This window comes from Asterias rubens, chromosome 19 (assembly GCF_902459465.1).
Source record: "Asterias rubens chromosome 19, eAstRub1.3, whole genome shotgun sequence".
NCBI lineage: Eukaryota > Metazoa > Echinodermata > Asteroidea > Forcipulatida > Asteriidae > Asterias > Asterias rubens.
In genome coordinates this window covers 7157108-7181922 of record NC_047080.1, presented here as the reverse complement: position 1 = coordinate 7181922, position 24815 = coordinate 7157108, and the positions used below count along the sequence as shown (strand labels likewise).

At 40.8% G+C, this 24815-nt stretch overlaps 1 protein-coding gene and 1 non-coding gene across 3 annotated transcripts; one reads left to right on the top strand and one right to left on the bottom strand.

Annotated features, from left to right (window-relative positions):
- Positions 1-553: 553 nt before the first annotated feature.
- On the bottom strand, positions 554-24358 carry LOC117303178 (sulfhydryl oxidase 1-like). 2 transcript variants are annotated; one of them, XM_033787305.1, is made up of 12 exons: positions 23770-24358; positions 21024-21124; positions 20649-20694; positions 19480-19582; positions 16699-16798; positions 15994-16145; positions 14855-14925; positions 13322-13463; positions 11826-11955; positions 4571-4705; positions 2747-2885; positions 554-2052 (listed from the first exon to the last, which is right to left on the bottom strand). In XM_033787305.1, the coding sequence occupies exons 1-12, from the start codon at positions 24041-24043 to the stop codon at positions 1535-1537; spliced, it is 1911 nt and encodes a 636-aa protein (XP_033643196.1). In that variant the 5' UTR covers positions 24044-24358; the 3' UTR covers positions 554-1534. The 2 variants fall into 2 exon arrangements, with proteins under 2 accessions (XP_033643196.1, XP_033643197.1); XM_033787306.1 differs by having other exon boundaries at positions 2747-2882.
- Positions 19210-19282, top strand: Trnan-guu. Its single transcript has one exon. It is a non-coding gene; the product is annotated as a tRNA-Asn (tRNA).
- Positions 24359-24815: the final 457 nt, after the last annotated feature.

Genomic DNA, 24815 nt, shown 5'->3' with positions numbered 1-24815 from the left:
GCCTTTCTGCATAAGCATCGCACTGGCTTTGAGCAGATTAATAAACTTACCAAAGGGTTTATCAATTCTAATTCTTTCCCAGTAGGTATAAAACATGCACTTTTAAAGGAACACATTGCCTTGGATCGGATGAGTTGGTCTTTGAAAAGCATTTGAAACTGTTATGAAATGCATATGGGTAGAAAGATATTTTAAAGACACTGGACACTATTGGTAACTGTCAAAGACTAGCCTTCACAGATGGTTGATTTCGAGACCTCAAGTTCTAAATCTGAGGTCTCGAAATCAAATTCGTGGAAAATTACTTCTTTCTCAAAAACTATGGGACTTCAGAGGGAGCCGTTTCTCACAATGTTTTATACCATCAACCTCTCCCCATTACTTGTCACCAAGAAAGGTTTTATGCTAATAATTATTTTGAGTAATTACCAATAGTGTCCACTGCCTTTAAACATGTTAAAAGTAGAATATAATGATCCACACAAGTATCACTCGAAATTGCACAGATTTCCTTTAACGTCGCGAACTAACACGGTCGGCCATTTTATGGAGTCAAAGTTTTGAAGGAAAAAAAAATGGCTGACCGTGTTTTTTCGCGACGTTAAATCATGCAATTTCGAGGAATATTGAATTCGTGTGGAACATTAAATTCTACTTATCTAAATTATCTATCTACCCATATGCATTTCATAACAACTTCAAACGCTTTTCAAAGACCAACTCGTCCGATCCAAGGCAACGTGTTCCTTTGACCCTATGAATGCAAGTTTGTTTCAAATGTAAAGGTTTATATCCCGCACCGAACGCCAGCAATAACAAAATAACAAAACAACAAAAAAACACCCATACAAACTCAAATTTGGGGTGAAACCTGCACCCAAAATGTGGGCAAATATGTGCCGTAGACATATAAACCTGTTGTCGATCAGTACACAACGATTGACGAGTGTGAAAGAACTACATGCACTTTGTTTCTTTGTACAAATCTCTGGACATTCGGTATGTGAGCCGTGTTTTTGCAACACTACTAAAGATGGTATCAGTCTGCACAGATTCCCATCTGATTCAAAATGGCAACAGTAAAAGATGCCAAGCTAAATGTTCAATAACCAGTGCTACTGCGTCATTTATATGCGCATTGTCATTTAATGCTACATGTAGGTCTACATGTAGGTAGCTAAATGTTCAATAACCAGTGCTACTGCGTCATTTATATGCGCATTGTCATTTAATGCTACATGTACATGATGTAGGTCTATGCCACAAAAGACCACCACAAGGTCATGTAAAGGTCATAAATTAATACTGTAATAAACAAAAGTAAAACCATATAATAAGCAAGAAAAATACAATAAATTTCACTTGATGTGACCTGTAATAACCAATTAGTATTGCATGTGCCTTTTCATATTGCATGGAATTGAATGGTTCAGGCTACTTCTTGGTCATTGTTCAAACTTTATCTTTGCATAAATGATATAATGCTTTAAAATGAGACGAAGCTGGAGTACTGTGACGCAGTCTTAGAGTCATGTCAAATTATGTACTTGACATGTTTCCTCTTTCTCCTATGATTGATATATATACAAATTACAACAAGTAATACAGAACATAGGCTGTAAAGCAGCAAACACATACTAATATCTGTGGCATTTATGCCAATTGTGAAGTAACCAAATGTAACTCTCCGATTTAACTTATCTACTTTCATATCTATGTTCTTAACACTATATAACTCCTTGAGGTAATGTAAGACAGCAGACGTCTTCCAATGACTAGGATTGAATGGATCGTGACATAGCTTGCATTCAGTCTCAGATGGAAACTGTACTTTAGGATATTCAGGGTCTTCAGATAGAGCTCCAGCCAAACGTTTATTTACACGGTTATGAGTCTCCCACAGCCACAATATTGAGTCATCTAACGAAACAACACTGGAATCCAGACTAATACTTTCTTCAGCAAAGTTCTCACTACACTCTCGACATCCAAAGAAGTACTTCATGTATCCTTTCATTGCATTCAGTACTTCCTTGGCATCAGCATCCACATCTGTAATCAAAACAACACAGATAAACCGCAATGTACATTTTCACTTCAAATAAATAAAATAAAAAACACTAATGGCAATAGATCTGAGAGCTACATAGAGTGTTCCTGACTTACTTCTGGTAACTTTAGTTACTTTAAAATACATAAACATAAGAGAATAAGATATTTCTCAAACAAAATGGTCGTTTTGCTAAGATGTAGAACAAAGAACCATTCCATCAGCTTCATTCCACAAACTATGGGTGCGTTCGATAAGCTTCCCTGGGTCGACCCCGCGGTGCTCATTCGGGTGAGCCTCTGACAAGAGCTAATCGAACTATCACACTCGCCCTCCATGGTGACGGCATGCACCTCAGGTCACCCCCAAGTGACTCACTCCACAAGCAGGGCACTGGGGGCTGACCCAGGTGAGCCCCATCAAAGCTATTCGAACGTGGCAGACCGGGGTCGACCCAGGGAAGCTAAACGAACGCACCCAATATCTCTTTAGGACTCCTTGCTTTAAGACTGTTTTACGAGAAAAATCACTTTCAGCTCCACACCCACCCCCAACCCCCTGAGTTATTTTGACCTTTAACTTTCATCTTTATTAGTTTTCTTTGAGTAGCCCTTTAATATAAGCCTTGTTCATGGGGCGAACTTGCAAATCAAAAATATTAAAACTTTAAAAACCAGCAGTGGCAATTTGACCTACCATTTGAATTCAATGCTGCTTGGCTTACAGTTAGGGTGTGGAAAAGAGTCCATAGACCACAGGGATAACCACGGTAAACATGTGTGCTGCCTTGGCAACTAAGCCATCTCACTTCATTCTCAAGAAAAACAGCAAACTGCTGTCAAGACAAATAGACATATTGTTATAGTAGATGTTAAATTTGCATTGTGGATAAAAATATATTTAAATATCGTATAGAATTATGAGGCAATACAAACTTTTATTTAAATCAGTCTGTGTACTTTGGAAAACCAATCCAAACTAGACACTCAGAGTAAAACAAATTATAGGTACATGTATTCAGGAACGAAGATGACAAATTTTCAAAATATCACAACACAAGCAGTTTCTACCAAATCAGCTTTTGTTTTTGGCTTGCAACCCAAGTTGTAACGAAAATTCCTATTAAAAAAACAGTGTGGTGTGAATAATGTCATTGTTAATGTTACTTTTTCCTTCTAATACAGGAATCATACCAAATTCCATAAAACAGTGTGGTGTGAATAATGTCATTGTTACTCTTTCCTTCTAATACAGGAATCATACCAAATTCCATAAAACAGTGTGGTGTGAATAATGTCATTGTTACTCCTTCCTTCTAATACAGGAATCATACCAAATTCCATAATTTAACAGTGTGGTGTGAATAATGTCATTGTTACTCCTTCCTTCTAATACAGGAATCATACCAAATTCCATAATTTAACAGTGTGGTGTGAATAATGTCATTGTTACTCCTTCCTTCTAATACAGGAATCATACCAAATTCCATAATTTAACAGTGTGGTGTGAATAATGTCATTGTTACTCTTTCCTTCTAATACAGGAATCATACCAAGTTCCATAAAACACTGAAAGTACAACAATAGTTCTTCGGGACATATTAACATGTGCTTTTTCGATCACACAAAAAACATCATTTTTTTTCACCATAAACCTAGTTACATAAATTGTATTTTATTCAAATTTCACACAAAATGATACTATCCAACAGTAAAGTATGAATGATGAAATTTTGTTCCACAAAATTACTAAGGGAATCAATGTGTAATGAAGAGGTTTTCAACTAGTGGTTGAATCCCAACGAGGCCTGGTTCTTGATAATTTACAAATTATAAAGAACCAGGCCTCGGCGGGTTTAAACCACTAGTTGAAAACCGATTCAACACACTTTGATTCCATTCATAAATACCTTTTCGGTCGAAAACATCATCACTATTTGGTCAAAAAGTAAAATAAATGCAAAAAATGTATTTGTGTAATGATTTCTTTCAACACAACACCCCTCCAGCTTTGAAATGGTAAAGCCCTCCGCCGCCCTTACAACAACTCCTTATAAGGGAATGCTGTGCGTGTCGCGCACATCCAGCACAACAGTTTCAGCTGTTGCTCTTGACCAATAGGAATGAAGAAACTGTCTCATAAGAACAGGTGCAAGGTCGCGTGTCACGCCCATGAATTAACACTTTTTACCGGTCATAAACAAAGGTTTATACACACCCACATGACGCGCTCTCCACCAATAGGAATAGCGAAACTGTCTGAGGTATTAATAAATATAGGTGTGAAACCAATACGATTTAAAACTGGCCACAGTAAGGTACTGTCAACTTTGATGACATCATAACTGAATATAAAACGCCATGAAGAAAGTGTAAGCCATTTCAAGCTATGAAATCATGTCCAAAATCCATTGCATATTGACTGCAAAGCTGCAATTATGGCATTTTAATAGTTTTTGCCCCACTTCTAGTTGGGAGTGGAAAACAAGTTCAAATTGGGATTATAGTGGGACCTATGTACCTGATTAGCAGCAAGATTTCCCTTGACTCGTTGTAGGATCTTAAACCAATCATCATTTGATAGCTGTGACTTTGGCTCAAGCATTCTCTGCAAATTACTGAGTACATTCATGACTTGCAATCTACCAGGAAAGTACTGAGCACAAACAAAAGAGGAAAAGTTACAGGTTTAAAATTAGGATAAATCAGTCAAGTATTGCAAGACGTAGAATCATTTAATACAATTAATAATAATAATAGTATCAAAGTCTTATAGCGCACATATCTACCAACAAGGTACTCAAGGCGCTGAGTATGTACAAACTTTCAGAAAGATAGGTTATTGCAGTTATGAATTCTGAGGCCCACTTATGTAGCACCTTATAAGGGTTTACAAGGTACTACGGTGCATACAGCAGCCACAGCCAGGGACACCGGGGCAAACCCCTTCTCTTTTCAATAAGTGCACTGGGTTCTTTTACGTGTTACACAACACATGGGACAAACAGCTTTAATACATGTATGTCCCATCCTAAGGACGAAGCAATGGTTAGGTGTCTTGCTTAAGGACATAAGTTTCACGACTGGGGATTCGAACCCACACTCTTCTGAACATAAACACCAGAATATTAATTTTTGGTTTTTACCCATACACCGATGTGTGTTAGCACTGTATACTCAGTACTAACTTTCCCGCGTCCTGTGAAAAAATATCACGTAGGCATTTTTACTTGGGTGGGATTCGAACCCACGACCCTTGCAATTCTAGAGCAGTGTCTTACCAACTAGACTACCGAGATCGCCTGGTAGCTAGAGGCAGTTCGAATCCTATGTTTTGGCAGCGGGTACCGCAACGATATAATAGATGTTAAATTTGCATCAGGGATAAAGAATATTACATTTTTGGTTTTTACCTATACACCGATGTGTGTTAGCACTGTATACTCAGTACTAACTTTCCCGCGTCCTGTGAAAAAATATCACGTAGGCATTTTTACTTGGGTGGGATTCGAACCCACGACCCTTGCAATTCTAGAGCAGTGTCTTACCAACTAGACTACCGAGATCGCCTGGTAGCTAGAGGCAGTTCGAATCCTATGTTTTGGCAGCGGGTAATGCAACGATATAATAGATGTTTAATTTGCATCAGGGATAAAGAATATTACATTTTTGGTTTTTACCCATACACCAATGTGTGTTAGCACTGTATACTCAGTACTTTGGTTCTAGGCAGAACCATGAAACAGCACAGTGCGAAAGTCCACTCCAACAATGATAGTCTGGGCAAGATATGTGTAGGAAGAGGTATTTTCCAAGGTGATTCTCTGTCTCCGCTGCTGTTTGTTCTTGCACAAATGCCCCTGTCAAAGATTCGGAGGAAGGTGAGTGCCGGTTATGAAATGAAGAAGGAGGGGTGTAAGATAAACCATCTGCTTTTGATGGACGATTTGAAGTTGTTTGCAAAGAATGAGGTAGAGATCGACTTGCTGGTGCAGACCGTGAGGATTTTAAGCGATGACATCGGGATGCAATTTTGCCTTGAGAAACGCGCTTCAATGACAATGAAGAGGGGAAAGAGGGTACATTCCAATGGCATCGCTCTGCCAGATAGCGCACAGATGAGGGCTTTGGGTGAAGAGGAGAGTTACCAGTTTCTTGATGTACTAGAATCGGACCATGTCCTTCATGTGGAATCAAAGGTGAGGATGAGGTACAGAACGGGTATAGTTGAGTGGACTAAGGAAGATCTAGATGTCATGGACAGGAGAACAAGAAAACTGATGACCACAAATGGTATGCTTCATCCGCAGACGAATGTGAGCAGGTCAGAGGGCGGTAGGGGGTTGCTGAGTGTGGCAGACAGTGTCAACATCGAGCGCAGGAGTTTCCATTGTCGTATTAGGAGGACTGAGGAGAACTTGTTCAAAGTTGTGCAGAAATACTTGAAAGCGGGCGAAGTTGGGCCGAAGGAGTACAAGAGGGAAAAGAAAGAGGAAAGACACTAAGATTGGCGGAACAAAACCACTTAATGGCAGGTAACAACGTCTTTGGGAAACCAGTGACAGTGGAAAGCGACTATAAGCTCGTACAGGCTATCTACACCAAGCAAGTCCTCTCTGCACCAATGAGGTTGCAAGCTATGCTACTGCGACTACAAATTTTAAACCTTAATCTGTTAATGTTACCTACATGTACAAACCTGGGCAAGCTGTACCAACTTACCAGACACCAAGCCAGATGTAGAGCCAATAGCAAGTAACATGAACACTGACTTCATCGCTGTGTCGCAAACACGCTAAAGGCAAATCCAGACACACACAGCTGACAAACTCAATGAGCTACATACATGTATGTACACGGAATCATTCTCAAAAGAGGGTCCGACTTCAAGCGAGACGCAACACGCTCCATTCGTGAATATTGGTCCTCAAGAGATGTGCATGTCAGTGACCAATGGAAGAGTCTACAAAGGTATGTGAATCAGCATTCCATCGAACATGAACAAGTATAATGGCCCAGATTTATTCGTCACACTAAAGCTTTCTGATTGCCTGACATGTGTTACAAAATTAGAAAGCTCATCAAATGTGTAATGCTAGTCAGAACTGCCAGCCCAGGGGAAGTACAAGGCAGCCCAATTCCTGATCTGCCATGGACCTAGCTAGGCCGTGATCTCTTTAACTACAAGGCAACCCAATTCCTGATCTGCCATGGACCTAGCTAGGCTGTGATCTCTTTAACTACGAGGCAACCCAATTCCTGATCTGACATGGACCAAGCTAGGCTGTGATCTCTTTAACTACGAGGCAACCCAATTCCTGATCTGCCATGGACCTAGCTAGGCTGTGATCTCTTTAACTACGAGGCAACCCAATTCCTGATCTGCCATGGACCTAGCTAGGCTGTGATCTCTTTATCTACGAGGCAACCCAATTCCTGATCTGACATGGACCAAGCTAGGCTGTAATCTCTTTAACTACGAGGCAACCCAATTCCTGATCTGCCATGGACCTAGCTAGGCCGTGATCTCTTTAACTACGAGGCAACCCAATTCCTGATCTGACATGGACCTAGCTAGGCTGTGATCTCTTTAACTACGAGGCAACCCAATTCCTGATCTTCCATGGACCTAGCTAGGCCGTGATCTCTTTATCTACGAGGCAACCCAATTCCTGATCTGACATGGACCAAGCTAGGCTGTGATCTCTTTCACTACGAGGCAACCCAATTCCTGATCTGCCATGGACCTAGCTAGGCCGTGATCTCTTTAACTACGAGGCAACCCAATTCCTGATCTGACATGGACCTAGCTAGGCTGTGATCTCTTTAACTACGAGGCAACCCAATTCCTGATCTGCCATGGACCTAGCTAGGCTGTGATCTCTTTAACTACGAGGCAACCCAATTCCTGATCTGACATGGACCTAGCTAGGCCGTGATCTCTGTAACTACGAGGCAACCCAATTCCTGATCTGACATGGACCTAGCTAGGCTGTGATCTCTTTAACTACGAGGCAACCCAATTCCTGATCTGCCATGGACCTAGCTAGGCTGTGATCTCTTTATCTACGAGGCAACCCAATTCCTGATCTGCCATGGACCTAGCTAGGCTGTGATCTCTTTAATTACGAGGCAACCCAATTCCTGATCTGACATGGACCTAGCTAGGCCGTGATATCTGTAACTACGAGGCAACCCAATTCCTGATCTGCCATGGACCTAGCTAGGCCGTGATCTCTTTAACTACGAGGCAACCCAATTCCTGATCTGACATGGACCAAGCTAGGCTGTGATCTCTGTAACTACGAGGCAACCCAATTCCTGATCTGACATGGACCTAGCTAGGCTGTGATCTCTTTAACTACGAGGCAACCCAATTCCTGATCTGCCATGGACCTAGCTAGGCTGTGATCTCTTTATCTACGAGGCAACCCAATTCCTGATCTGCCATGGACCTAGCTAGGCTGTGATCTCTTTAACTACGAGGCAACCCAATTCCTTATCTGCCATGGACCTAGCTAGGCCGTGATCTCTTTAACTACGAGGCAACCCAATTCCTGATCTGCCATGGACCTAGCTAGGCTGTGATCTCTTTAACTACAAGGCAACCCGATTCCTGATCTGCCATGGACCAAGCTAGGCTGTGATCTCTTTAACTACGAGGCAACCCAATTCCTGATCTGACATGGACCTAGCTAGGCCGTGATCTCTTTAACTACGAGGCAACCCAATTCCTGATCTGACATGGACCTAGCTAGGCTGTGATCTCTTTAACTACGAGGCAACCCAATTCCTGATCTGCCATGGACCTAGCTAGGCTGTGATCTCTTTAACTACGAGGCAACCCAATTCCTGATCTGCCATGGACCTAGCTAGGCCGTGATCTCTTTAACTACGAGGCAACCCAATTCCTGATCTGACATGGACCAAGCTAGGCTGTGATCTCTTTCACTACGAGGCAACCCAATTCCTGATCTGCCATGGACCTAGCTAGGCCGTGATCTCTTTAACTACGAGGCAACCCAATTCCTGATCTGACATGGACCTAGCTAGGCTGTGATCTCTTTAACTACGAGGCAACCCAATTCCTGATCTGCCATGGACCTAGCTAGGCTGTGATCTCTTTATCTACGAGGCAATTCAATTCCTGATCTGACATGGACCAAGCTAGGCTGTGATCTCTTTAACTACGAGGCAACCCAATTCCTGATCTGCCATGGACCTAGCTAGGCTGTGATCTCTTTAACTACGAGGCAACCCAATTCCTGATCTGACATGGACCTAGCTAGGCCGTGATCTCTTTAACTACGAGGCAACCCAATTCCTGATCTGACATGGACCTAGCTAGGCTGTGATCTCTTTAACTACGAGGCATCCCAATTCCTGATCTGCCATGGACCTAGCTAGGCTGTGATCTCTTTAACTACGAGGCAACCCAATTCCTGATCTGCCATGGACCTAGCTAGGCCGTGATCTCTTTAACTACGAGGCAACCCAATTCCTGATCTGCCATGGACCTAGCTAGGCTGTGATCTCTTTAACTACGAGGCAACCCAATTCCTGATCTGCCATGGACCTAGCTAGGCTGTGATCTCTTTAACTACAAGGCAACCCGATTCCTGATCTGCCATGGACCAAGCTAGGCTGTGATCTCTTTAACTACGAGGCAACCCAATTCCTGATCTGCCATGGACCTAGCTAGGCTGTGATCTCTTTAACTACAAGGCAACCCAATTCCTGATCTGCCATGGACCTAGCTAGGCTGTGATCTCTTTAACTACGAGGCAACCCAATTCCTGATCTGCCATGGACCTAGCTAGGCTGTGATCTCTTTAACTACGTGGCAACCCAATTCCTGATCTGACATGGACCAAGCTAGGCTGTGATCTCTTTATCTACGAGGCAACCCAATTCCTGATCTGCCATGGACCAAGCTGGGCCGTGATCTCTTTAACTACGAGGCAACCCAATTCCTGATCTGCCATGGACCTAGCTAGGCTGTGATCTCTTTAACTACAAGGCAACCCGATTCCTGATCTGCCATGGACCAAGCTAGGCTGTGATCTCTTTAACTACGAGGCAACCCAATTCCTGATCTGCCATGGACCTAGCTAGGCTGTGATCTCTTTAACGACGAGGCAACCCAATTCCTGATCTACCATGGACCTAGCTAGGCTGTGATCTCTTTAACTACAAGGCAACCCGATTCCTGATCTGCCATGGACCTACAAATGTAGCTAGGCTGTGATCTCTTTAACTACGAGGCAACCCAATTCCTGATCTGCCATGGACCTAGCTAGGCTTTGATCTCTTTAACTACGAGGCAACCCAATTCCTGATCTACCATGGACCTAGCTAGGCTGTGATCTCTTTAACTACGAGGCAACCCAATTCCTGATCTGCCATGGACCTAGCTAGGCTGTGATCTCTTTATCTACGAGGCAACCCAATTCCTGATCTGACATGGACCTAGCTAGGCCGTGATCTCTTTAACTACGAGGCAACCCAATTCCTGATCTGCCATGGACCTAGCTAGGCTGTGATCTCTTTATCTACGAGGCAACCCAATTCCTGATCTGACATGGACCTAGCTAGGCTGTGATCTCTTTAACTACAAGGCAACCCAATTCCTGATCTACCATGGACCTAGCTAGGCTGTGATCTCTTTAACTATGAGGCAACCCAATTCCCTAACTGCCATGGACCTAGCTAGGCCGTGATCTCTTTAACTACGAGGCAACCCAATTCCTGATCTGCTATGGACCTAGCTAGGCTGTGATCTATTTAACTACGAGGCAACCCAATTCCTGATCTGCTGTGGACCTAGCTAGGCTGTGATCTCTTTAACAACAAGGGAGAGCAGTACATGTATACATGCACATGATGTACCCATGTGACATACATTGACGTTCCCAGCGCTAGGCAAAGCCAACCAGCAAATACATGACATAAAGAGGTAAAAGTAGAATGTCAGGTTATACTTCATCGTTTTTCACGATTAAAAAAACTATGTGTGGTATCTTTTGACAAGTATTTTGTAAATGAAAAAAACACAGCACAAAAAATAAAGCGTTTGAACATTTTACTTTTGAAATTCATATTCATAGTCTACTATGCAACAGTCAAAGCTATAATCCCAACACAATGGACAGTAATCCGATTATAGCCCTTTTGTTTGGACTCTGGACGACCGGACAAGCTCAGCGCACTGAAGCATTTGAAGAACCTATCCCCCAATCGTCTCACAACCGCTGCTGAATCGTTTGCTACTGTAATCATTTGACAATCGTGTGATGGTTGCCGAACCGGCCCTAAATGGACCGTGCGCCTAAGTCAAAAAAGTCCTTACGCAAGATGGGAAGCAAGATGGGACGTAAAGCCATTGGTCCCATGTTGTGTAATGCATGTAAAAGAACCTAGTGTATGCACTTATCGCAAAAGAGAAGGGGTTCGCCCCGGTGTTCCTGGCTATGGCTGCTGATCGACCGCCGTAGCACCTTGTAAACCAATACATGGTGCTAAAGATTACATGGATTAGGTCTCACAATTCAAAATCTTCGTCCCACTCACCTTGCAGTAAAAATACTTTGTATCCTTTAGGAAAAGGCGTGTTATAAATATTGTTATTATTATAGAACGAGCTGTCCTTATCATATGCCAATGATGCTGTAACAAACATACCCCTTAATAAATTCATACATTTTTCTGTGTGTTCGAAATGAACTTAAAGTTAACAAACATAGCTGGATTCCCCAGAAAGTGAAAAAAATACTTACTTTGTTTAAAACTAGAATGAATGCCTTGAGTGCCTCCAATGCCTGTGCACTAATAACCCTCTGCAGACCGACCTCATGCTTTAGTGAATACACCAATGTTGATTCTAAATCTTGCATAGAGACAACTGACCTATCCAGTTCCAAACAAATTATACAAATTGAAAAACATTTAGTTACTTGTTTGATTTTAATATCCTTGGATAAAGTGTGGAGTCACTATCCAGCCGAGTAATATTAGTTTGAACGAAACAATGTATTGTAATAAGTTATCAAACAAGCACGAGTGGACTATAATAAAAAATATAACGCTTCTGCGTCCCATGGATATGGGACGCAGATGCGTGTTATTCTTCATGTTCCACGAGAGCGTGTGTTCTATTAAACTCATTTTCCTGTCTCATGTGCAACGCGCAATTTTTAAATTTCAGACTGAAAAGCATGCACGCGCACAAAGATTAGAAGGTAGTTTTTGCACTGTCCGTATACGGAGCGAGAGGCAGTGACACACACAATACGCACTGTGCAATAAAAAAAACTGGGAGTAGGTTATAGGTTTTTGTACCACCCTCCAGTTCAAGCATCTGATTGGTGGATCAGTGCGTACTGGAAGATAAAGACTATTATAACACAGCTCGTGCTTGTTCTGTATTCTGGCTGGCTGAAACACGGTCACGTAGGAATTAACTATAGTCTAGTAAATGCGCGCCATGTTTTGCAGGAACTAGTGCCCGAGCGAGCACTAGTCTTTTAACTTTTGACTGGTTTCAGTGCCCTCTCTTGAGGTAAACCGTGAACGGCAACTAGGAATTTCAAATGTCTTTTCTTATTACACATACGGCCTCGGGAAATAGGTCTCTCTTCTGGTCCCTCAGGGGAATAGACATACACTATTATCCTCATTGCCTGTCAATATGTGTATACTAGTCTAGTAATAGTAATCCACATGTAACAATGCAATATTTATACACAATATCAATGAGGTAAATAGTGTTCATGTACACCTGTACATGTTCGTCTATTTCCTCCGAGGGACTTGGATGAGTGATCAGAAGAGGGACCTATTTCCCGAAGCAGGCTCACTCAAAGTCCCTCAGGGGAATAGACGCACATCTCATTGCCAGGCAGTATGTGTATACTATTATAACGCCCCGTGCAAAGATTCTGCCTTTTGATTGGTTTAGAGTGCGTCACATGATATGTCTAATTTTAACTAGAAGCCATGACAGACAGCTTGATATCAGAAGTATTTACTCCAAAGCATTAAGTGGATACTTTGCTGTAAAAGAATAAGTTTATAGATACAAACTTTGGAAGATGCATTTACTGAATGCTTCTACTTGAAAGTTGATGCTTTTACTTTTTGCTAGTACTTGTCGATATTTACTACTTTTTATTCAAAAGTCTTAGTTCAGGTATACAGTCATTGCTACACTTAAATGTGATTTCTTCCCCTGAATTAACACTATAAATACAAGTCAAGATAATCATAACCGTACCTCATCCTTGTTTTTGTTGGGAGTGTTTCCCTGTCCTGCATTACGCCATTGATCCTCTGTAAGGCGGTCACTCTGTGTTCATCATTTCCTCTATGATTTCTCTCATCTATGCCAGCCAAGTTTGATGAAGCTCTGCTTTGATCTGCTTGCAAGAATACCAGGACACTTTATAGAGTTTTCTAGTCTTATAATTACATGTAAGTGTTTGTAGCTACAGCCAAGCATCTATTGTTATTGTTCGGGGGAGGGGCGGAGGGGGGGGGGAGGGGGGTGGCAGATATTAAGGTATTTTTTTCCTCTTTTAATTGTCCCGTTTCTTTTTTAGATGGTTCCAGTGCTCACCCTTAAAGTGCACTATGTACATGTACATGTAGTTATGTGTATCCTCAACAACATAAGACATAAGCTACATGTATTAAATATTAACAATGACTGGTTGTGGGCAATAACCAGAGACGATCCAATTTACGTCAGGATGTCATCAGGTGTCAAATTACAAGGTTTTAACAGTATATTAAATCTTGAAAATTAGTATCGAATCAATGATAAGAGACCTTGGGTTGCTTTTTGCGGAATTATACAAAAGTAATAGGGGTCTTTATTTTGTACTCATATACAGTCGACTCCCGTTATTACGAGCTCGCATGTTACGAGGTTCCGGTTATTACGAGGTTTTTTGCCGGTCCCGAACTGCCCCGTGCGTGTTTCAATGCATTAAAATATGGATTATACGAGCACGGAAGTAGCGAGAACACGGTTATAACGAGGTAATTTTGCGGTCCCTTGGAGACAAAATGTATTGTTTTCAGATGTTTGTAGCGAGGGCCTGGAATAAGTAAAAAAAGCTTACCTTCGTCAAGGTTGAGAAATGACATGAAGCCCTTAAACCCAATGATCAATACAATATAGGTGATAATTGCATGGTGCTTGTAGAGTGCCACCAGTCTATTCAACGGACTGGTTTACCCAAGCAGACAATAGAGGGCTTAAATCACGCGCGTGGCTCAAAACCACTGTATACCGACTAAGTCGACTGTATACCTCAGACAGTTTCGCTATTCCTATTGGTGGAGGGCGCGTCACGTGGGGGTGTTTAAATATTTGATAATGACCAGTGTTTATAGCCGGTTGTGAGCGGATACTCCGCGCTAGTCTTGGTGCAAAAAGGTGTGTGAAAGGAAAACGAGAACCTGCTGCACCAAGACTATACACGCACGCGCACGAAAGAATCAAGAAACTGTCGGAAATAGGCATCTCATTCAACACAGGGACGTCGTACATACAGAGCTCAAGCACGTTGGAAACGGATAAGTTTTACAGAGTTTCTTACTTGATTAAACCTTTTAACCAAAAAGGCATTTATGAATGGGAATAAAAGAGTAGTGACTCATTCTTTCCTGGCCGTTTAAAACCTCTTGCAGGGTCATTGCCGTGTGATAAAGGCCCGAGCCGAAGGCGAAGCCTTTATCACACGGCAAAGAAAAAACTCATCGCTAACCCTTTATTCCCCTATTGTATGGGTGACCAACTTACCTTTAATCTTCAGTTCAGACTGATTTAAATAAGCCTCAAGTGAACTATGAATCGACTCTCTTGTATCTGATCTGTAAGGAAAACATTATACACCAACAATTGTTTGAAAATACAAAAAGACATTTATCATGTTTATATACACTAATAAATGTTATGCCCGTCCAAAACAATTTGACTTAAGTAAATTTACCCTACTCTAGTCAAAACACTTTTCATGTTGCATGTTCAAAATCCAAGTTATAATGGGGGGGGGATCAGTTTGGCTTAGAGGTTTTCTTGTCCATGCTGTAGACCCCAGTTTGAATCCCACCCTCATTGCATCAAGATTGGGGGTTTCAACTTTTTAGTCACTATGGGATTAAAAGGGTTTGAGCCATTACCAAATTTTCTCCCAAATGTCAAACTAAGCATTTATTCTCATAATGTGTTCAGGCGATCCGCCTGAAAAGTCTTTTGGTTTAGTTTGTTAGTGTTTTTCTTAATACTTTTTTTATTCTTTTCCCTTGTGATTATTGGATTAGAAAAACACATTTTGCAAGCTCACACAACCTTCAAACTTCACATATCAAGAGTGTTTTCACAGAGAGGTAACTTAGCCACTACAGCCAAACTTTCATGTTTGGAGTAGACATTTTCCAAGCATGAAATTGGAGATCCTAAACCATGCAAATATATGTTGTTATTTTAATCACAGTATGAATGGTCTTTGCAAACTTAAGAATCGCCAAATAGAGTGCGACCTCAGCCAAAGTTGAAAATTTAAATGATGATTCCTACCTTAGTAACTAGTAAGAGCAACACCAGAAGATGACAGCGTTGTCTGTGTTACACGTCATTAGTTGATTTATTAATTTAAAGCTCTAAAAGCTATTTTGACAATTTGAACGTATACAAAAAGGGACCTACTTTATTCAGTTGCACTGAACCGACATAATTTGACCCCCCCCCCTCTTTTGGTCGAGACTGGAAACTAAACTGAAAATTATATGTTCCGACACAAACAAATGACCGAACAAGTTTTACTTTTTCTAAAGATGACCAACAAATAGGAAAAGTCCATTTAGGAAAATTTTAGCAAACCATGCACCTGTAATATTAGCATCAGCAAGCCAATTTCTGTACTTATTATATTTACTTACTTGAATAATAACTCCTTTGGTTCTTCATTTTGTTTATAAACAAACAATGAGGGCAATCTTGTAATTTTCCAATTAGCCACAGAATTATTCAAGTCTGGTTGTAGCACTCTCACAATCACAACATCTGTCCTAGCCATCGTGTCCAAGATAAGCTATATAAATGTACAAGAAATCAAAACATATAATTTTATATACATAGAATGAGTCTCTTCAAGTCAATATAACGATACAAACCTCCAAGCTGTGAAGTTTCTTGATTATCACAAGCTAAGCCTCATCCTTATCCAACCTTCTTTGAACATGTACGTCAATAATAAAGTTACTCTACCCTTCTTACTTTAGCAACATCTTCAGATCTTCACTCCTTTCAGTCTTACCTCTTTGCATAGTCTATTAATATCATGGTTTTACAGTATAGAAATAACCCAATTATCTAAACGGTGCAAATTAAATTTCTATTTATCGTTGCGGTACCTGCTGCCAAAACATAGGATTCAAACTGCCTCTCGCCACCGGGCAATCTCGGCAGTCTAGTTGGTAATAAGACACTGCTCTAGAATTGAAGGGTCATGGGTTCGAATCCCACCGAAGTAATATGCCTGTGATATTTGTTCACAGGACTCTGGAAAGTACTGAGTATACAGTGCTAACACACATCGGTGTATGGGTAAAAAACAAAATTAATATCCAAACTGTTGGTCTCACCTCTCTCCCAGCATATGATTCGGCATCCTCAAAAACTGTTGCTCTAAACGTGACGCCAGGCTTTGTACTTCTTGTAGAATCTTCAAGTAACCACTTGATCCTGCCAGATAACAAAACATGAGGGCTGTTCAAGTCCAAATTAAATACATACAAGAATGGTGTTGACAAACACAGATGCCCCGCTGAGGTTAATCTCATTCATAATTTATTGCTTGGACAACATTTCTTTTGTTTTAGCAATAATGACCTTTACATTTCCCAAAACAATAGGCTTCTGGGGGACCCTACAACCAGTCCACAAACCAAGTTTAGAGTTGATATGCAAAGTCCCTTTTGAGTTAATGCTACCTGAGCTACCTAGTGGATCCAAAAACAATAGGCTTCTGGGAAATCCTTAGACCAGTCCACAAAACCAAGTTTGGAGTCGATATGCAAAGTCCCTTTTGAGTTATTGCTACCTGAGCTACCTAGTGGATCCAAAAACAATAGGCTTCTGGGGGATCCTTAGACCAGTCCACAAAACCAAGTTTGGAGTCGATATGCAAAGTCCCTTTTGAGTTATTGCTACCTGAGCTACCTAGTGGATCCAAAAACAATAGGCTTCTGGGGGATCCTTAGACCAGTCCACAAAACCAAGTTTGGAGTCGATATGCAAAGTCCCTTTTGAGTTATTGCTACCTGAGCTACCTAGTGGATCCAAAAACAATAGGCTTCTGGGGGATCCTTAGACCAGTCCACAAAACCAAGTTTGGAGTCGATATGCAAAGTCCCTTTTGAGTTATTGCTACCTGAGCTACCTAGTGGATCCAAAAACAATAGGCTTCTGGGGGATCCTTAGACCAGTCCACAAAAACAAGTTTGGAGTCGATATGCAAAGTCCCGTTTGAGTTATTGCCACCTGGGCTACCTAGTGGATCCAAAAACAATAGGCTTCTGGGGGATCCTAAGACCAGTCCACAAACCAATATTGGAGTCGCTATGTAAAGTCCCTTTTGAGTTATTGCCACCTGAGCTTCCTAGTGGATCCAAAAACAATAGGCTTCTGGGGGATCCTAAGACCAGTCCACAAACCAATATTGGAGTCGCTATGTAAAGTCTCTTTTGAGTTATTGCCACCTGAGCTACCTAGTGGATCCAAAAACAATAGGCTTCTGGGGGATCCTAAGACCAGTCCACAAACCAAGTTTGGAGTTGATACACCAAGTCCCTTTTGAGCTACTGTATTGCTACCTGAGCTACGTGTACCTAGTGGATCCAAAAACAATAGGCTTCTGGGGATCCTAAGACTAGTCCACACACCAAGTTTGGAGTTGATACGCCAAGTCCCTTTTGAGCTATTGCTACCTGAGCTACGTGTACCAAGTGGATCCAAAACAATAGGTTTCTGGGGGATCCTAAGACCAGTCCACAAAACCAAGTTTGGAGTTGATATGCCAAGTCCTTCTTGAGTTATCACTTGGACAATGATTACAAAATGTACACGTAAACACATGCACACAAGCTAGTATAATTATACTAGCTATAAGCCAGCAACTGTGGACCTCCTATTGTCCTGCTTTTGTTTATACTCTTACTTTCTTTCAACAGCTCCCATTGATTTTGTACACGTTTTCCAACTGTGGACCTTTCCTGAACCGTGGACCCTATTGTCCTCATTTGTCATAGGTCCCCGGTTTAAATGTGTAAACCTACTGACACCAACACACACAGAAGGGCAGGGCAAACACTTTTATGCCCATTTAGCTTGTTTCGTCGACGGGGCATAAAAATACACAAAATATGTTAAAACATTACGGACCTAGAGTTCTAAAATTTTGGCAGTTATTAGTGGACAATAATATTATGTTCTGGTACATGCTAGCACTAAAGCTGCAGTTTGTTTCCATTTAAAGCAGAGCCCAATCTTGTGTTTTTCAGGTATGAAACTGGTTCTTTTACATGCAAACTCATTCTACAACATTAACTGTACATATCCATGGGTCAAAATGTACACTGTACACATAATGGCAATTTTAAAAAACCCTGGACACCTTTGGTAAAATTGTCAAAGCATTGGACACCTTTGGTAAATATCAAAGACCAGTCTTCTCACTTGGTGTATCTCAACATATGCATAAAATAACAAACCTGTGAAAATTTGAACTGAGCTGGTCGTCAATCATAGTCGAGAATAATGGAAGAAAAGCACCATTGTCGCGCAAGTTGTGTGCTTTCAGATGCTTGATTTTGCGACCTGAGGTCTTGAATTCAATTCAAATATTTTAGTGAGAAATTACTTCTTTCTGAAAAACTATTTTATGTCTGAGGGAGCCGTTTCTCACAATGTTCAATACTAATTGATATCTGAAACAAAAAGTCGCATCCCCTTAAGGTGATCCCCTGGCTGCCGCTTCCCAGGTTGTATCGTAATTTGGGTATGATCCCTGGCTACACGGCAGTTAACGGTTGTATGGCTTCTGACTGGCACCCCCGAACAAAGATATTGACAAAATAGGGACACCGCCAATATAGGGCTAGATAGCTCAGTTGGTAGAGCGCCGGCATGTTAATCCGGAGGTCGTTGGTTCGAATCCCACTCTAGTCAATTCTTTGTTCAACCCCAAAATTAATGTTTAATACTATCAAAAGCTTTCCATTGCTCGTTACCAAGTCAGTTTTTTTATGCTAACCATTATTTTTAGTAGTTTACCAATAGTGTCCAGTGCCTTTAAACATTTCAAAGCATACCCCCATCCATAACTTTAAGTAAATAATGTAGATTATAAAATTTAAATCTTTTACCCAACTGGTTCCAGTCTGGGCCAGTGTGATGGTTTGTAATCTCCGCTGTGTTTGGAGATGTGATCGATCAATGCATGCCTCAAATGTATAACATCTCTTTGGCCTTTATAACAAAACAAAAACAACCAATAAATTAAAGTAATTGTAATTGCAGATCTTCTTTGATTTAGTGTCTTTGATTTTTAAATCATATCTTTGCTATCAAAATTTGTGAAATAATGTATTTTTAATAGGTGAGATAAGTGGGATAAAACAGTAAAAATAAAAAATAAATAAAAAACCACTTGACACCGTGATCAATGTTGTAATCAAACCTGGGGAAGCAACAGGGATAGACGACATACTTGTAGAATTGAGCAATGAAAGCTGGAAAGTTGGTCTGAAAAGTTGTCTAAAACAAGGTTACATTTTATGTACACTCATGTAAATAGAGTTCGCAGAAAGAAAAAAAAGTTCAAGTCCAACATTAAGTGCTAGAAGAAGTTATCTATCTTAGCAGGAAATCACTTGATCAGGGGAACCAAACACAACAAATCAAAAGAAGAACACAGGCATGAAGACAGTCAAAAACGGAGATAACATTCCAAACTACATGAAGGAACATGAAGGAAGTGTTAGCTATCGTCCTGCCATCTTTTTATGTGTATCATGCATCGAGCTACAGGTACTATAGAGCCATGTTTGCGCATTGGGCGTCTCCCTCATTGTTGTGAATGCTGTCGAGGACAATTCGGCCGAAGTATTTCTTATAAAACTTGATAAAATCCAAAAACAGTACTGGCAGAGCTATCCTTTTCCTCCCAGGAGATCTCCCATGCACATTATTTTATTGTATGGCTGGGAGTCACTTAGTGCAAAGAGAAATTTTCATTTAACCATTATTAGCTACATGAACATGTATAAGAGTCAGACTTCCAGAACTTCACAAACTATGCAATTTTTGTTCAATTTTGGCGCCACTGCCCAACAGTTACCGAAGTACCCATTTTTTGGAGTGACATGTAAGTTCACAACATGATAAGGAAAACTTGGCCATTTCGAGGCCTATTTGTGTGGATCATTATATTTTAAAAAACATGTTTCTAATCTATGCGTTTCATCACAAATGGTAGACCAACTTGCCCAATCCAAGGCAACATGTCCCTTTAAATCTTTAATCGATTACATACCTTTGCTTACATCACCTGTGCCATTTTTCTGCAAAGCCCTGAAAAGCTTAATATCAACAAAAAAGAAAGAAAACAAATTAAATGAATGGCAGAAATACAACCTTACAGAAAAAGAAACCTTCAACCATAAGGTCTTCAGGCATGGCATGCAACTTGGCTTTCATTGGGACAAGGGTACAATGTATCCTCAATAGAACACAAGTTCAGTTATGAAAAGTTTAACAAAAGTTAATGAAGAGGCCTGGTAAAGATTTTAAAACATTGTAAATACTGACGGGAAGTGGAAATATTATCGGCAACCACCATATGTTTAAAAACACCTTTTGCCAATGTTTGCTCACAAAATGTAGGTGGTTTTGGGTATAATTCACTTACCCTCAATGTTGGAAAACCCACATCGATGTTTTGACTGCATATTTTAGAGTTCTTTTGATCGGCACAATTAACAGCTCCTAATCTTGCAATACTTTGCCAACCTGGACAAAATCAAATAACCAATTAAATTAAATCCATCGCAAAAGTAGTAATTAAATTCTTATTCACAAATACCCAAGACAGTTTTGCTATTTCTATTGGTGGAGAGCGCGTCACGTGGGTGTCTTTACACCTCTGTTTATGACCAGTAAAAAGTGTTGAAACATGGGCGTGACACGCGAGGTTGCATCTGTGCTTATAAGACAGTTTCTTCATTCCTATTGGTCGAGAGCAACAGCCGAGACAATTGTTCCACATCACGCGATACGCGCGACGTGCACAGCATTCCCTTACAAGGAGAAAGAGTTGTTTACCCGATCGGGCCGAGGGCCCTACCATTTCATAGTTGGAGGGGTGTTGTGTTGAAAGAAATCATTGAACAATTAAAATTTGTGCATTGATTTTACTTTTTGACCAAAAAGTGTTGATGTTTTTTGACCGTGTATTGAATCGGTTTACAACCGGTTTACAGCCCGCCGAGGCCTGGTTCTTGATAATTTACCTCAACTTCGTCTCGGTAAAATTGTCAAGAACCAGGCCTCGTTGGGTTTAAACCACTAGTTGAAAACCTCTTCACCACACATTGATTCCCTTATTTAAAATGCCAATTATATCTTAAAAATTTGTACTCTCTTTCATTTAAGTTCTAGGTAGAAGGCCAAGTATTTGTATTGGTCTATGGATGTGCCTGGTATGGTATGGTCACATCTTCCGAGAAAAGGGTGCTGGTTGGACGATGGATGGGAACTGTATGTTTACTACTAGTCCATGATGAGTCTTGTAGATGTTCCGCCCCAACTTGATAATGGGACTGGTCCCAACTCCCAACTTGAGTGTTAAAGTTGGGGCGTCCCAACTGTAGTTGGGACAGTAAAACAGGGTACCAGCGTGCTGCAGTGGTACTGGGTTGGTTTTTGCTGATGTGTGCTAGTGGTTGTGAGTGCACAGATTAAACAGTGTGAAACAGCTAAGTTTTGTGGCCCAAACGCAGCCGCATACATGTAGTAGAAGGGTTGGGTTGAGTGGAACAACTTATTATTATCTAGTAATAAGCTTTAGAAAATTGCAGTGTTTCGCGTTCGAGCCCAACTGTAAATAAAAATGAACTTGGGTGCATCAAACAAAAATATATATCCTGTGGGTAGGGGCTAAGACAACGAACAAGCAATACTTTTATACAGTTCAGACTGTCACAACTAAAATAACTTGTGCCAACTATAGTATGACTAGTACTGTCCCAACTATAGATGAGACCATCCCTAACAGTTAAAATATTATTAAATGGACTTGGCCTGTTCCCACTATAGTTGGTACAGTCATCTGGTCATAGGTACAGTTGGGACAGTCATTAAAACAGACTGGGACTGGGGGTCCAACTAACTTTGAGTAATGACTGTCCCAAACTGTAGTATGGCTGTCCCATAATAGTTGAGGCCACCCCTACCAGATAAAATAATAAATATTATAAAATAAACCCCACTACAGTCATTACTACAATTGGGACCCCCTGCCCTGTCCCGCTTGTTGCAATCCATGCATGAACGATCACGGTTAAATTGATCTTGTTGAGATCTATGGAGATGGGGTATCCCAACTACAGTTGGGACGCCCCACTTTCAACACTCAAGTTGGGACCACCAACTATAGTTGGGACGATGGACCAGTCCTAACTATAGTTGGGATGATGGATTGATTATCAAGTTGGGACGAAACATGACGCTCAGAGCACACTGATCGAAACCTCAAGTTGAAACCAATGGTTCTTTTCAGAACCACTCATTCAGAGATTACCATTACAATGTGTTACCGCAAACCTTTCTGTATCAGATTTCCACCTACTGTAGTTGCGATAACGTAACCCTCCTCTCCAGCCATCGGGAGGAGGGTTACGTTGTCGCAACTAATTTCCACCATGCACCTTTCAAATCCTACTGAAACTGAAGATGAATCTTGATGATCGAACCTTTAGCTAGATAATACCATGGAGGTAGAACTCACTGTACTATTATTGTACAGTTCTACTTCTAGAATTGGTGTTCCTCACCATGATACATGTATGTATGAGTACATGCACATGTAGCCCACCTTGTTGAACTGTTAAAGGAACACACGTTGCCTTGGATCGGTCGAGTTGGTCTTTGAAAAGCGTTCTGTAGGCGAACCGTTTGTTATACAATGCATATGGGTAGAAAGATGTTGTAGAAGTAGAATACAATGATCTACATTGTGTACACAAAAATGCCTCGAAATTGCGTGGTTTCCTTTTTAGCTCGTCGACTAACACGGTCGGCCATTTATGGGAGTCAAATTTTGACTCCCATAAATGGCCGACCGTGTTAGTTCGCGACGTAAAAGGAAAACCGTGCAATTTTGAGTGATACTTGTATGGATCATTATATTCTACTTTTAAAACATCTTTCTAACCATATGCATTTCATAACAAACGTTTCAAACCGCTTTTTATAGACCAACTCGTCCGATCCAAGGCAACGTGTTCCTTTAATTTAATAAGAAATATGGCTCTCTTTTAACATTTCATCAGTCTCATCACAGTCGACTGTGATGAGACCGATGTTAAAAAGAGAGCCACTTTCTTGGGCTAGAGTAGATAACATTACAAAGAATATAATAAATCGGCCAAACTTACCAGAGATATCGACAGCAAAAGCCTTCCATACTGGTGCAAAGTGCAAACAGTGTCCACACCAACTAGAATAAAATTGAACAAACCAAGCTTGCTCCGAATTATAAACTGTACTTTTCAAAGTCTTGTTTTCTAGAACCGTTACTTGGTCAGAAATATTATACAAGGACTGAAGAGCAGGTACATTGGCACAATTACAAAATACGTATGCAGTCCAAATAAGAAACACACTAAACACGTATTTCGAATTCAATCTCATTAATGGCAAAACTTCCATACTGCTCAGCTAGTACGTGTGTATGCATTAGTGTACGTGCTACTACTCAGCGCTACTCAGTCTGGTGTCTGGTGCTACTGTTGTATGGTACGCTGTGGGGTATACACTGTCACTGTCATGCTGTAGCTAGCTCCGCTCTGCCTGTTGATTCTTCATGTTTTATTTAGTTGAAAACATGTGTTGTCGTAGTGGTAAACATTAGTTGTGATAATTAATATCTTGTGTGGTACAATGTCGCTGTTTTAAAGAACCATATGGGAACATTCCCAACGATTACGGCAAGTCAAGAAGTCACACATCTGGCCTGTGTACACATTACTAGACAACCTGCCTCTTGTACGTGCGCATCCGCACCACACAAAGAAGCTACCGAAACCGAAGCTAGAAATAACCAGCCGTGTTCCAGAATACATACAGTACAGGGATGTGACAACATTTTCATTTTGCTCAATTCTGAAGGTGAAGATCTGTTTTATTCGAACGAATTCTGAAATATTAGCCATACATCACAATTTGTTAATTGATAATATAACAATTTATTGTCTATTAATGCTTTTAAAGCAAACAATTATTGAGAACTAATTACAAAAATGTAAGTTATAGTAAGACCGAGCCAAATCCGAGTCATTTTGTTTGCATTGGTTGTGGAGCGGAGCTAGCTAGGGGACAGATGACAGGGTCGGTAATTTCCAGCATGAATTAATGCCATCAGGGCCAGCAGATTTAGAATGATTGAGAAAATTAAGCAATTTGTGAACTTCAGAATGGGAGG

What these genes read in the sequence shown, in the direction of transcription:
- LOC117303178 (XM_033787305.1), bottom strand. Translation starts at nt 24,043, where the DNA reads ATGGAAGTTTTGCCATTAATGAGATTGAATTCGAAATACGTGTTTAGT. An exon ending in CACAGGTGATGTAAGCAAAG is followed by an intron (nt 19,583 to 20,648) that starts GTATGTAATCGA and finishes TTTGTTATAAAG; the next exon opens with GCCAAAGAGATGTTATACAT. An exon ending in CCCAGACTGGAACCAGTTGG is followed by an intron (nt 16,799 to 19,479) that starts GTAAAAGATTTA and finishes GTTATCTGGCAG; the next exon opens with GATCAAGTGGTTACTTGAAG.